This window comes from Lactuca saligna, chromosome 7 (genome assembly GCF_052625555.1).
Source record: "Lactuca saligna cultivar CGN05327 chromosome 7, ASM5262555v1, whole genome shotgun sequence".
Classification (NCBI taxonomy): Eukaryota; Viridiplantae; Streptophyta; class Magnoliopsida; order Asterales; family Asteraceae; genus Lactuca; species Lactuca saligna.
This window is the reverse complement of record NC_136423.1, coordinates 39,792,080-39,803,405: the sequence shown is the minus strand read 5'-3', so window position 1 is coordinate 39,803,405 and position 11,326 is coordinate 39,792,080. Positions and strand designations below refer to the sequence as shown.

General features: G+C 31.6%; 2 protein-coding genes across 4 annotated transcripts; one reads left to right on the top strand and one right to left on the bottom strand.

Annotated features, from left to right (window-relative positions):
* Window positions 1–311: 311 nt before the first annotated feature.
* Window positions 312–6,531, top strand: LOC145007595 (protein transport protein SEC24 C-like). Of its 3 annotated transcripts, XM_078966505.1 has the most exons (25): window positions 312–456; window positions 635–1,434; window positions 1,518–1,754; window positions 1,869–1,943; window positions 2,041–2,139; window positions 2,219–2,330; window positions 2,412–2,539; window positions 2,616–2,735; window positions 2,839–2,919; window positions 2,996–3,073; window positions 3,165–3,257; window positions 3,360–3,414; window positions 3,515–3,591; window positions 3,685–3,756; window positions 3,822–3,905; window positions 3,986–4,105; window positions 4,177–4,245; window positions 4,456–4,533; window positions 4,632–4,770; window positions 4,988–5,152; window positions 5,247–5,392; window positions 5,661–5,840; window positions 5,952–6,040; window positions 6,123–6,154; window positions 6,236–6,531. In XM_078966505.1, exons 2-25 carry the CDS (start codon window positions 670–672, stop codon window positions 6,340–6,342), a joined length of 3,201 nt encoding a protein of 1,066 aa, XP_078822631.1. In that variant the 5' UTR covers window positions 312–456; window positions 635–669; the 3' UTR covers window positions 6,343–6,531. The 3 variants fall into 3 exon arrangements, with proteins under 3 accessions (XP_078822631.1, XP_078822632.1, XP_078822633.1); XM_078966506.1 differs by lacking the exons at window positions 5,952–6,040; window positions 6,123–6,154; window positions 6,236–6,531 and having other exon boundaries at window positions 5,705–5,818; XM_078966507.1 differs by lacking the exons at window positions 5,661–5,840; window positions 5,952–6,040; window positions 6,123–6,154; window positions 6,236–6,531 and having other exon boundaries at window positions 4,988–5,156; window positions 5,247–5,375.
* A 434-nt stretch (window positions 6,532–6,965) lies between these two features.
* LOC145007596 (WD-40 repeat-containing protein MSI4-like) lies at window positions 6,966–10,162 on the bottom strand. The gene is made up of 15 exons (XM_078966508.1): window positions 9,827–10,162; window positions 9,491–9,554; window positions 9,329–9,415; window positions 9,171–9,233; window positions 9,020–9,085; window positions 8,851–8,925; window positions 8,679–8,754; window positions 8,409–8,592; window positions 8,242–8,323; window positions 8,098–8,171; window positions 7,900–8,011; window positions 7,752–7,826; window positions 7,557–7,633; window positions 7,351–7,450; window positions 6,966–7,269 (listed from the first exon to the last, which is right to left on the bottom strand). Exons 1-15 carry the CDS (start codon window positions 10,066–10,068, stop codon window positions 7,162–7,164), a joined length of 1,485 nt encoding a protein of 494 aa, XP_078822634.1. The 5' UTR covers window positions 10,069–10,162; the 3' UTR covers window positions 6,966–7,161.
* Window positions 10,163–11,326: the final 1,164 nt, after the last annotated feature.

Genomic DNA, 11,326 nt, shown 5'->3' with positions numbered 1-11,326 from the left:
ACTACATATTTATTCCGGCATGTTCTCTTTTGAATTTATAAAATTTAACAAAAATTAGTAAGCATTTATAATATGTAAGCATTTATAAGTAACAAAAAATGTAGGATACAATATTACAATTTATGTATATAAAATCAACAATCAAGAAAACAATTATGGGCCGCGGCCCATTGAAACCTACAAAGCGAGTTGCCAAGCTAACGACCCAACCCATTTAAATCGACCCGTAAGTTACCGAACTGCTGTGACCCGTTTTCTCATGAACGTTCTGTACCATCAGTAATGCATAAAGTACAACTCCTAAATGGAGCCAATTATGCAGAAAGAAACAAAAAAACAGTAACGATGCAACAATAGCTAACCTTGAATTCCATTGATCCTTACTTAGGTTTTCTTCACAAACGCTTTTTCATATAATTCCATCTTCACAGTTCGATCAGTGGAATTCAACTACAGGTATGTCCATTGAATTGCTTGTGTATCACTTGATTTCAAAGGATTATTCCAGATCATGTCGAATGTTACATTTGCTTTTGTGAAGTTTATCGGTTGTGATTCGTGTGAATTCTATTGTTATGGGGTCTGTTTTTTCTTGATGTTTGATGCATAAAAGTTTGATATTGATGCATTGTAGTGTGGAATTGTTTGTTCTTCTGACGGTCGTTGTCAATGGCAACTCCCGGTGGACCTAGACCCGGTAATCTACCGCCTAATTATAACCCTAATTCGATTGCCAATAACATGCAAAACCTGCAAATCAATCGCCCTAATCAGCCACCCAATTCCGGTGGTGGACCTAGAGGTCCGCCTCCCCCTTTTGGACACCAACCCCGACCACAACCACAACCCCAACCCCAGTCACAACCTTTTCCTTCATCCCCGTTTCCTGGAGCACCACCACCTGGTGTTGTTCCTAGAGGTGCAATGCCACCACCTAGCGGACCACCACAAGCTGCATTGCCACCTTTCATGGCCTCTAATCGACCAACTAGTGGTGTTAGTGGTGGTGGTGGTCCGCCTGGTAGTAACCAACCTCCTCCATCTTCTTCAAGGCCAATGGCTCCTCCAGGTCTTCGTCCAGGTCCGTTTTCAACCTCCCCTGGTGGTGGACCTGGACATGGCGGTCCATTGAGTAATGGACCGCCAACTTTTGGACAAGGTGGCATGCAAGGTGGTCCTACCAACCCTCCAAGACCATCAGGTGGACCTCCACCACCTCGACAAACCATGCCACCTGGTCCTCCCCTTTTGGGGCAAAATATGCAATCAAGCATTGGAAGCCAGTCCATGAATGCACCACCAAGACCAGTACAACCACAACCAGCTCCACCTTTTTCAGCACCACCTCCAGGTGGCATACCTCCTCCTTTTTCAGCCCAAGGTCAAAGCATACCTCCATTTGGAGCTCAACCATGGCAAATGCAATCTCGTCAAGTAAGTTTTCATTTTCTATTTTCTATTAAATATTAATACAACGCAACTCGAATCACTATATGAAATCTATTCCTATGTTCTAGAATATGCCACCTGGCCCACCTCCACCTTCTTCTGTCTCTCCTCAACCTCCAAGAATGATTGGGATGCAACCATCACTTCCAAATCAACAATCAATGGCTACAATATCACCCACCATGGGCCCCACTGTAGGCACAGGACCTTCAAGAATTGACCCTAACCAAATCCCCCGCCCTATTCCATCTTCCTCCATACTTTTGCACGAAACCCGCCAAGGAAATCAAGCCAATCCTCCACCGGTATTTTCTATTTTCTATTTTCTTAAATTCTTTGCTATTTATTTCACTTTTCACATATGAGTATATGACATATCACATATTATGCTACATGCTATATGTTGTTTTATTCTAAAGCCTGCTACAAGTGAATTCATTGCAAGGGATACTGGAAATTGTAGTCCAAGGTACATGAGGTGTACAATTAATCAGGTAATTTGACTAATTTCCATTTTTAATTTTTTTTTTTTATGCTTAGTTTAATGTAAAACTGTAAAAGTAAAACTTTCTGTTGTTTGACTTTGACCAGATTCCATGCACTTCTGATCTGTTGACCACATCCGGGATGCCTTTGGCTTTATTGGTGCAACCCCTAGCCCTCCCTCATCCATCTGAAGAGCCTATTCAAGTAATTTAAAAAAATAATAATAATAAATTTGAATTTTTGTATTATTATGTTTCTCATTTGCTAAAAATTTATAATTTAGGTAGTTGACTTTGGTGAAAGTGGACCAGTTCGTTGTTCACGTTGCAAAGGCTACATTAATCCATTCATGAAGTTTATTGATCAAGGAAAACGATTTATCTGTAACTTCTGTGGTGAGTATTGATTGTTGAAATATTATTATTTACTATTTCATGTTATTGACTTATTGTGATTAAAAAAAAAAAAATTTGTAGGTTTTACGGATGAAACTCCCCGTGAATATCAGTGTAATTTAGGTCCAGATGGAAGAAGGAGAGATGCTGATGAAAGGCCTGAGTTATGTAGAGGAACAGTTGAATTTGTTGCTACAAGAGAATTTCTGGTTAGATTTATAAACAAAAACTTGAAGTTTATATAAGTTTATAGAAACTATATTTTTTAATTTATATTTTTTTTAGGTGAGGGAACCAATGCCAGCTGTCTTTTTCTTTCTTGTTGATGTATCAATGAATGCCATACAAACAGGTGCTACAGCTGGAGCTTGTAGTGCTATCAGTCGAGTTGTTGCTGATCTTCCAGTAAGTTTGTAATAAAAAATTTACAATTTTTTATTTTCTCTTGAAATTAATTTATTACTGATTTGTAATAATAATAATTATAATAATAATATGATTGGTGCAGGAGGGTCCTAAGACACTAGTGGGAATTGCTACATTTGACTCAACTATCCATTTTTATAATCTGAAACGCGCATTGCAACAAGTGATTTATTTATTTTTTTTAAAAAAGTTTTAAACTTTCAAAATAAATTATTTGAAGATCTTTATTTTTATTGCAGCCATTGATGTTCTTAGTTCCAGACATACATGATGTTTACACTCCTCTCCCTTCAGATGTTGTTGTTCAACTTTCTGAGGTGATAAAATTTTCATATTTTTTATTTTTTATTTTTTAATTCAGGAACTTATGAATAATTTTTTTAAGTGTATTTAATTATATGATCACAGTGTCGTGAGCATCTAGATTTGTTGCTGGAAAGCATCCCAACTATGTTTCAGAATAATAAAACAGCTGATTCAGCTTTTGGTGCTGGAATGAAGGTAATAATTAAAAATATATATAAATATATTTTCAAAAATTAATCAGCTTATTTTATTATTTATACCATAAGTTTTAAGTTTTTTTGCTTCTGTTTCACTCAGGGTGCTTTTTTGGCAATGAAGAATACTGGAGGAAAACTTTTGGTATTTCAATCAGGTAAGTTTGTGTCAACTTTATTTTATCTTAAATCTTAATAACTAATTAATTATTTATAGTTTTATATTAATAATTATTCTATTATTGTATTTTATCATAGTCTTGCCTGCTGCTGGAATTGGCGCTCTTTCTGCTAGAGAAGCTGAAGGAAGAAGTAATATATCTTCAGGAGAAAAGGTAATTTCTACATTAAACAAAATCATATTGTTTTATTTCTTTATATTTGTAATAAACTAATAATAATATCTTTCTTTTTTTTTTTAATTTCAGGAACCTCATAAATTACTTCAACCAGTAGACAAGACTTTAAAGACAATGGCTATTGAATTTGCAGAGTATCAGGTTAAATGTTATTAAATTGTTGTATGTTCTTTAAATATTTATAACTTTTTAATTTTTTTTTTCAGGTTTCTGTTGATGTATTTATAACAACACAAAGTTATGTGGACATTGCTTCAGTTTCCGTTGTTCCAAGGACAACTGGAGGGCAGGTAATATCATTTTGTTTTTGTTTTTTTTTTTTTTTAATAAATATTTTCAGCCGTTGACTTGTTGACTTTTTTTATGACAGGTGTACTATTATCACCCTTTTTCTGCTCTCTCTGATCCCGCAAAACTTTATAATGATCTTCGATGGAATGTCACAAGACCTCAAGGTTTTGAAGCAGTAATGCGTGTCAGATGTAGCCAGGTCAGCTTTTAGTAAATTAAATTTTTATAATTTTATTTTACATTTATTTTTAAAATTCTTAAATTCTGTAGGGTGTTCAAGCAGAAGAATACTTTGGTAACTTCTGCAAACGCATTCCTACAGACATTGATCTCCCTGCGGTTTGTCCCTCTCCTCTTGATTTTTTGACAAAAATAGTCCCTGTGCTTTCTGATTTTTACCATGTTTAGTCCAAAATTAAAATCTATTTCTTTTTTCAAATTTGGTTTCCTATGGACCAAATTTCGGTTTTGGACTAAACAAGGTGAAAATTAGAAAGTAGAGGGACCATTTTTGTAAATTACTTTGATTTGTATTGTGGTTTTTGCAAGATTGATTGTGACAAAACGATAATGGTAACGTTAAAACACGATGATAAAATGCAAGATGGCACAGAATGTGCTTTTCAGGTACTTTTTTATTTTTAAATATAGTTTTTTTTTTTTTTTTTTTTAATAAATGTGGTTTGTTGCTTTATAAATGATATTGTTTTTATATTTTTTTACAGTGTGCACTTTTATATACAAGTGTATATGGGCAACGAAGAATACGAGTATCCACCTTATCTTTACCATGTACAACTATGCTCAGTAATCTTTTCCGCTCTGCTGACCTGGACACCCAATTTTCATGTTTTTTAAAACAAGGTACTTTCTTATCGAGTAAATTACATTTTTCGTCCTTGAGTATAACTTATTTTTGCAATTTTGGTCCCTAACGTTTTTTTTGGTCTATGTTCCATTTTAATAATGAAAAAAAGGGAATACATTACAAAAACCTTAAGGATGAAAAGCTACTAATTAATTTCATCGAAAATACAAAAAACAAAATATAATGATATTTAATTTATTGTTTTTTTTTCAGCTGCAATTGAAATCCCTTCAAGCCCATTAGTGCAAGTAAGGGAGCAAGTGACAAATCTTTGCATCAACATTCTTCATTCTTATCGCAAATTTTGTGCCACCGTGTCATCATCAGGACAGCTCATACTTCCAGAAGCACTCAAGCTTTTGCCTCTGTACACTCTCGGTAGGTATATCTTTCATCTTTCTTGGTGAGTCAGCATATGGATATGCCACGTGGCAATGGCATCCTCTAATCTTTATCCTATTTTTTTGTTTAGCTTTGATTAAAAGTATTGGGTTGCGAAGTGATGGGCGTATAGATGAGAGATCGTTTTGGATTAATTATGTTCTTCCTTTGTCTACTCAATTGGCAATCCCTCTTGTGTACCCAAGGATGATAAGCGTACATGATCTCAATTCAAAGGTATATTATATGTTTAATAGAGTAGATTACATTTTTGGTCCTTATTTAGGGTTTTTGTAACATTTTGGTCCTTGTTCCAAGTAAAATGACTATTTTTAGGACCAAATTTGCAAAATTAGTAATTTTACTCTGAAGTTTGAACATGGACAAAAAGTTACATCTACAAGAACCAATAAGGACCGAAGTTGCAACTTTTTTAGACCAAATTTGTAAAAATCAGCTATACTCAGGGACCAAAAATGTAATTTTGTTTTTTTTGGGGTTACAGGAGACAGATGGATCTGTGATTCCTCATGCTATTCCCTTGTGTAGTGAACATGTGAGTGATGATGGAATCTATCTTCTTGAAAATGGTGAAGATTGTTTAGTTTATATTGGAAACTCTGTAGATCCTGATATAATTCGCAAACTGTTTGGCGTTTCTTCGCTTGATGAAATTCCTACTCAGGTACGCTTGCTTTTTTTTTTAAAAAAAATAAATAATATATAATATATGATTTGTAAAAGTATCAAATAAAGAGCAATATAGTCGTTTTACTTGTTTCTTTTTTATATTCAGTTTGTGTTACAACAGTATGGTAATCCTTTGTCAAAGAAGCTAAATGAGGTTATAAATGAAATAAGAAGCCAAAGATGTAACTATCTTCGGTACGTGTTGTGTGACTTATGAGTTATGTCCCAATTAATTAAAATTAATTTATATTCTTAAAATTATTTTTCTTTCTTGCAGCATGAAATTATGCAAGAAAGGAGATCAATCAGGTAACATTTTCATCATTTTACAAAGCACCCCGTGTAACATTTTTAAAAAAATTTAATCTAAGTTTTTTTATATAATTTCAGGAATGTTGTTCTTTTCGTATATGGTGGAAGACAAGTCTCCAAATGGTCTCTCATATGTTGAGTTTCTAGTGCATGTTCATCGACAAATTCAAAGCAAGATGAATTGATGCTATTTTTGGATTCACATTTAACTTCAAAAAAAAAAAAAAAATCTTCAACAGTAAAAGAGCAAAATTTTGAAATCTTATAGGGTTTTTGGTTTATGTTTATAACTTAAATTTTCTAAGTTTTTTTTTTAGTTTAATTTGTAGTTAAATATAAATTCTTATACTAATAAAAGAGTAGTTTTTTTGTCATGTATCATCATATTAGACCTCTTAATTAATATGTTACCACTTATCAATATATTAGTTCTTCATTTTAAATATTTTAGACATTCTTATTAATGTAATGTTATTTGTCAATATATTTATTTTTTATTTTAAAATTTAAATTTTATATTAATATTTTCATTAATTTACAAATAAAAAATATCTAATATATATTAAAAATTAATTTTACATATTTATTTGAATTAACGATTATAATTTTACATAAGTAAAAAAATCTCTTAAACTAATAATTTATTTAAAATAACTAATTAATAATATTGAATTTTTACTATAAGTTTAATTATTATAACCATGGTTCCCACGGATTATAAACTAGTAAATAAATATATTAAATTTAGTTAGATTTGTTTGGTCCCTAATTAATTTTTTGTGTACTTACTATAGTTTCAAATTCAATATAAAATAAGTCATTTTCCGGTCTATAGAAAGCCCATTAAAGACATAGTCAATAGATGTGATCTTACATAAAATTCACCCAAAAATAAGAAAGACAAATCCCCCTACTACTTACTTTTTCAACATCAACACAAACAAACATCCAGAAAAATCTAAGCTTAAGTCAACCAAAGTCAAAGAAAACAGTCATCTTGTATCCTATGATGATGCCCTTGGACCACAACTAGCAACATGAGCCTTAAAAGCCTCTAACTCGCTCAACACTTCATCCCTTGGTCTGTATATCAAATCACTCATGCGCCATATCTACAATAAATACCCAACTTTTTTATTTCTCTTCTTCAAAATATTCAATATTAAATTAAATAAAATATATATATCAATTACCTGAAGGGTCCCACCACCACTTGAACATTCAACATCATCCGATACACTCACAACAGTCCATGGATCATAAGCATTCCAATGAAAGTCCACCACTTTGTCCCTGAATTACATATAAATAACAATATTAGTTTCTGTAATCATATTAATGTAACATGTCAATTATTTATAATTCTAATAAAAAATAAAAAAACATGAAAAACTGAAACCTGTGTCCACAGTGTTTAAAGAACAACCCTTGAGCATAGTTTGCAGATCTTGTCCCCCTTTCTATCTTTTGTCCAACCTTAATCATATTATAATGCAAAATATATATAAAGTCAACACAAACCAAAACAAAAACATAAAAAAAATAAAAAATGGGTTTATGCAAGAAAAAGCAATGTATTTTGACTTTTTTTTACCTGTTCATAATCCCAAATATTAACACAACCATCTTCTGCTGAGCTCCCAAACACAGAAGGTTTGTCTGGACACCACTACAAAACATAAAAAGAATTCTAAATATAAATCAAAAAGAAAGGGCAAAAAGGTAAATTTGCAATTGAATACCTGAACACAAAGAACAGGAGCTTTGTGTTCTTCAAATTTATGAACAGGAGATCCAACTCCATCAGAAACCAAATTCCTCCGGTCAAACATACAAACAGAATGGTCAGCTGACCTGAAAATTACAAAATTAGGGTTTAGTATTTTAGGGTTTTTATGGTTTTTAAGGTTTTTTTAGGGTTTTAGGGTTTTAGGATTTACCCTGTTAGAATATAGTTTGCATCATGAGGACTCCAATCAACGCAATGAACATCAGCATTATGTGCTTTTTCAACCTATTTTAAAGAAATTATAAATATAAAAATAAAATAAAAATGTGATAAAAATCCACAAATTAAAACAAACCTTTGTGATTGGATTTGTTCCAACTCTTGCATCCCAAAGTATCAAGCAAGAATCATCTCCAACACTACAGAATTCCTGTGTACTTTACAAACATATACAGAAAGTTGAAACACAAAATCAAATAATTATATAAAAGTTGAAATTTGTAGGTATTTTATAAAAGTTACCTTGTTGGACAAAACTGGACATCTTCAACTGTATCTGTATGCCCTTCAAATATCCCACGAGGACCAATAGAAGCATTATCAGAAGTTTTCACAATTGACCCTGAAGAATTGGTTGTGTTTGATTCTCCAACCAATGTTGATATATGATCATGAATACTCCATAAAACAACCAGTTTATCCTTTCCTGTAAAAAAAATAATAAAAAGTTGGAATTTTTTTAATTGGTTATAAATTTATATTATTTCTTTAAAGAATTATGAATCTTTTGACCTCCAGAGAGTACATAAGGTTCAGTTGGACACATTGAAAGAGCAAATTCTGCATTATCAGCATGTCCTGTAAGCACCTGAAAGAAATTTAAAAAGAAAATAAAGAATAAATAAATAATATTAATTTGATTCTCCTAATATAAATAAGGAAATAATACTAATTTGGAACAGACCAAATCAGCATGAGATACAGCAGCTCCAAGAAGAGCATGACGATTAGGTTGTGCTTCAATATCCCAAATGAGGACCTGAATTGGATAACCATGAGGGTATTTTAGGAATATCACATGAAACTTTGTTACTGTGATAAAAGTGTATGGAAGGATGATTCGTGATTGTAACCTCTGGGCAGTCTGTATGTGTAGCAACAATGTTCTTGTTTTGTGGAAGTTCCCGAATTCTGTTCACCTGTAAAAATGGTTATATAGATGAGGGAAAAGACACGTTTTGATAGTGTGAAATGATTGATTCGGGTTGTGTATATGATTTTTACCTCTCCAGGATGAATGATGGTTTTGTACTTTTTTACAAATGGAGAGCGAGTTTCTTCATTGAACTAAAAGAAGAAATCACATAACCGGTTAAGGAATACTGAAAAGAAATAGGAAGAAGAAGATGATAAATTTGAGTAAAAAAAACTTTTCTTTTTACCTGAGATATGTGTTCTGCTGCAGCAACTTTTGGCTTCACTACATCACATGTTGCTATTACTAGTGTGTTTGGAACACTGCCATCAGTCTAAACAAGAAGCGCCATTAATGGCGGGATGAAAACAAAAACCTAAAAAAGGAGAAAGAAGACTGCTAAACTAACCTGTTCCGAAAGATACAACCTCTGCCTACTCTTGTTCTTCGATTGTTCCAGCAGCGGACCCCATCTATTCACATAATAAGAATAATTGGTGCACAAAATGATACAAGCAACCATTAAAACCTACATAAGTTTCGATGTTTTATGTAGCCTTTTTCCAAGGTAGTAAATCTTATATGAACTATCGATGCACAAAATGATCCAGTGGACCATGAAAGTGTTCGAAAGAACTGAAAAAACAGTAGACATTCTAGGGTTTTTTTTTGTACCATTTTAAAAAGCAAGTCGAATCATGGAGCATTGGGATCTAATCGATCGTAAGTTTGAAAATATTCATACCGGCAGGAGAGAGAAGGCCAAACGAGGTTGTGATTAGCAAGCCAGTCATACAGAATGGGGACTACAAACTTCCAGTTATTGTACTTATCGTCGACAACGGCGGCCTTTTTGTTTCCGGCAGCTGTAACTCTGTCTCTCATCTTAGGACTTGAAATTTCTCTGTCTTCAGCGGCGACCTTCTTGGAGCCCTTCGGCCTTCCTCTCTTTTTAGGTTGCGACAATGGCGACGAAGCTTCTTCCATTGAATTATTGGTTCTTGGTGAAAGTTTAAAACCCTTGGGGTTTTCTCTCTCTAAAACCCTATTTCTCTCTCTAAAAAGCTTTGAGAGGTAAGGGACCTACCAACCAGAGTAGAGAAACTCAGTCCGAGTCGGACCGGTGCACAGTAATATACTAGTACAATAGTAACACATACGGTAAACTACATAAATGTTTTTTTTTCTTTATATTTTAAGATATATATATATATATATATATATATATATATATATATATATATATATATATATATATATATATATATATATATATATATATATATATATATGGGAAAAGTGAATATACCATTAAGGGTATATAAGCTTAGGTACCCAAACTCAGCATACTACATCGTTTTCTATCATATAATACATTTTAATTGTCCAATGTTCTTATAATTTAATTTCTAACTTGATTTACTTCCAATATTTTTATAATTTACACATTTATCTTCCTTTTATATAATTTTCATTTTCAACTCCAATATATATAACGTAGTTTGGTGTTCGGCAAAAATATGTGATGTAAGTGAATGATAATAGTGAAATTTCGAATATCTTGAAAGTAAATCAAGTTATGGTTGAAGTTTAACAATATTATAATGAATATATCAAACAAAACGATGTATTATTGCGTTTTTTGGTACGTAAGCTTATATACCCTTAAGGGTATATTCACTTTTCCGTATATATATATATATATATATATATATATATATATATATATATATATATATATATATATATATATATATATATATATATATATACACACACACGTTCAGGTTCATTTGAGACCATTCTAATTTTGTGAGACCGTGAGACCAAATCTAAAAATAATTTTAAAATGGAAAATAAATGGAAAAATCCAAAAATTCTTTTTTTAAATATTATTTTCGGAACTTGAATTAACTAAAAAAAATAAAAATAAAATAAAATAAAAATAAAAATAATTAAACAAAAATCCTGTTTTTGTTTTTTAAAATACGTAAAATATTCTAAATAGAATATTACACTGACATATTCTAAAAAATAATTTTAAAATGCAAAATAAATGGAAAAATCTAAAAATTCTTTTTTTAGATATTATTTTCGGAAGTTGAATTAACTAAAAAAAAAAAATTCTATTTTTTTTAAAATACGTGAAATATTCTAAATAGAATATTACACTGTACATATTCTAAAAATAATTTTAAAATGCAAAATAAATGGAAAAATCAAAAAAATTCTTTTTTTAAATATT

What these genes read in the sequence shown, in the direction of transcription:
- LOC145007596 (XM_078966508.1), bottom strand. Translation starts at nt 10,068, where the DNA reads ATGGAAGAAGCTTCGTCGCCATTGTCGCAACCTAAAAAGAGAGGAAGG. An exon ending in ACCTTATGTACTCTCTGGAG is followed by an intron (nt 8,593 to 8,678) that starts GTCAAAAGATTC and finishes TTTTTTTTACAG; the next exon opens with GAAAGGATAAACTGGTTGTT. An exon ending in GTCCAGTTTTGTCCAACAAG is followed by an intron (nt 8,324 to 8,408) that starts GTAACTTTTATA and finishes ATGTTTGTAAAG; the next exon opens with TACACAGGAATTCTGTAGTG.
- LOC145007595 (XM_078966505.1), top strand. Translation starts at nt 670, where the DNA reads ATGGCAACTCCCGGTGGACCTAGACCCGGTAATCTACCGCCTAATTAT. An exon ending in GAGTTGTTGCTGATCTTCCA is followed by an intron (nt 2,736 to 2,838) that starts GTAAGTTTGTAA and finishes TGATTGGTGCAG; the next exon opens with GAGGGTCCTAAGACACTAGT. An exon ending in TTGTTGTTCAACTTTCTGAG is followed by an intron (nt 3,074 to 3,164) that starts GTGATAAAATTT and finishes ATATGATCACAG; the next exon opens with TGTCGTGAGCATCTAGATTT.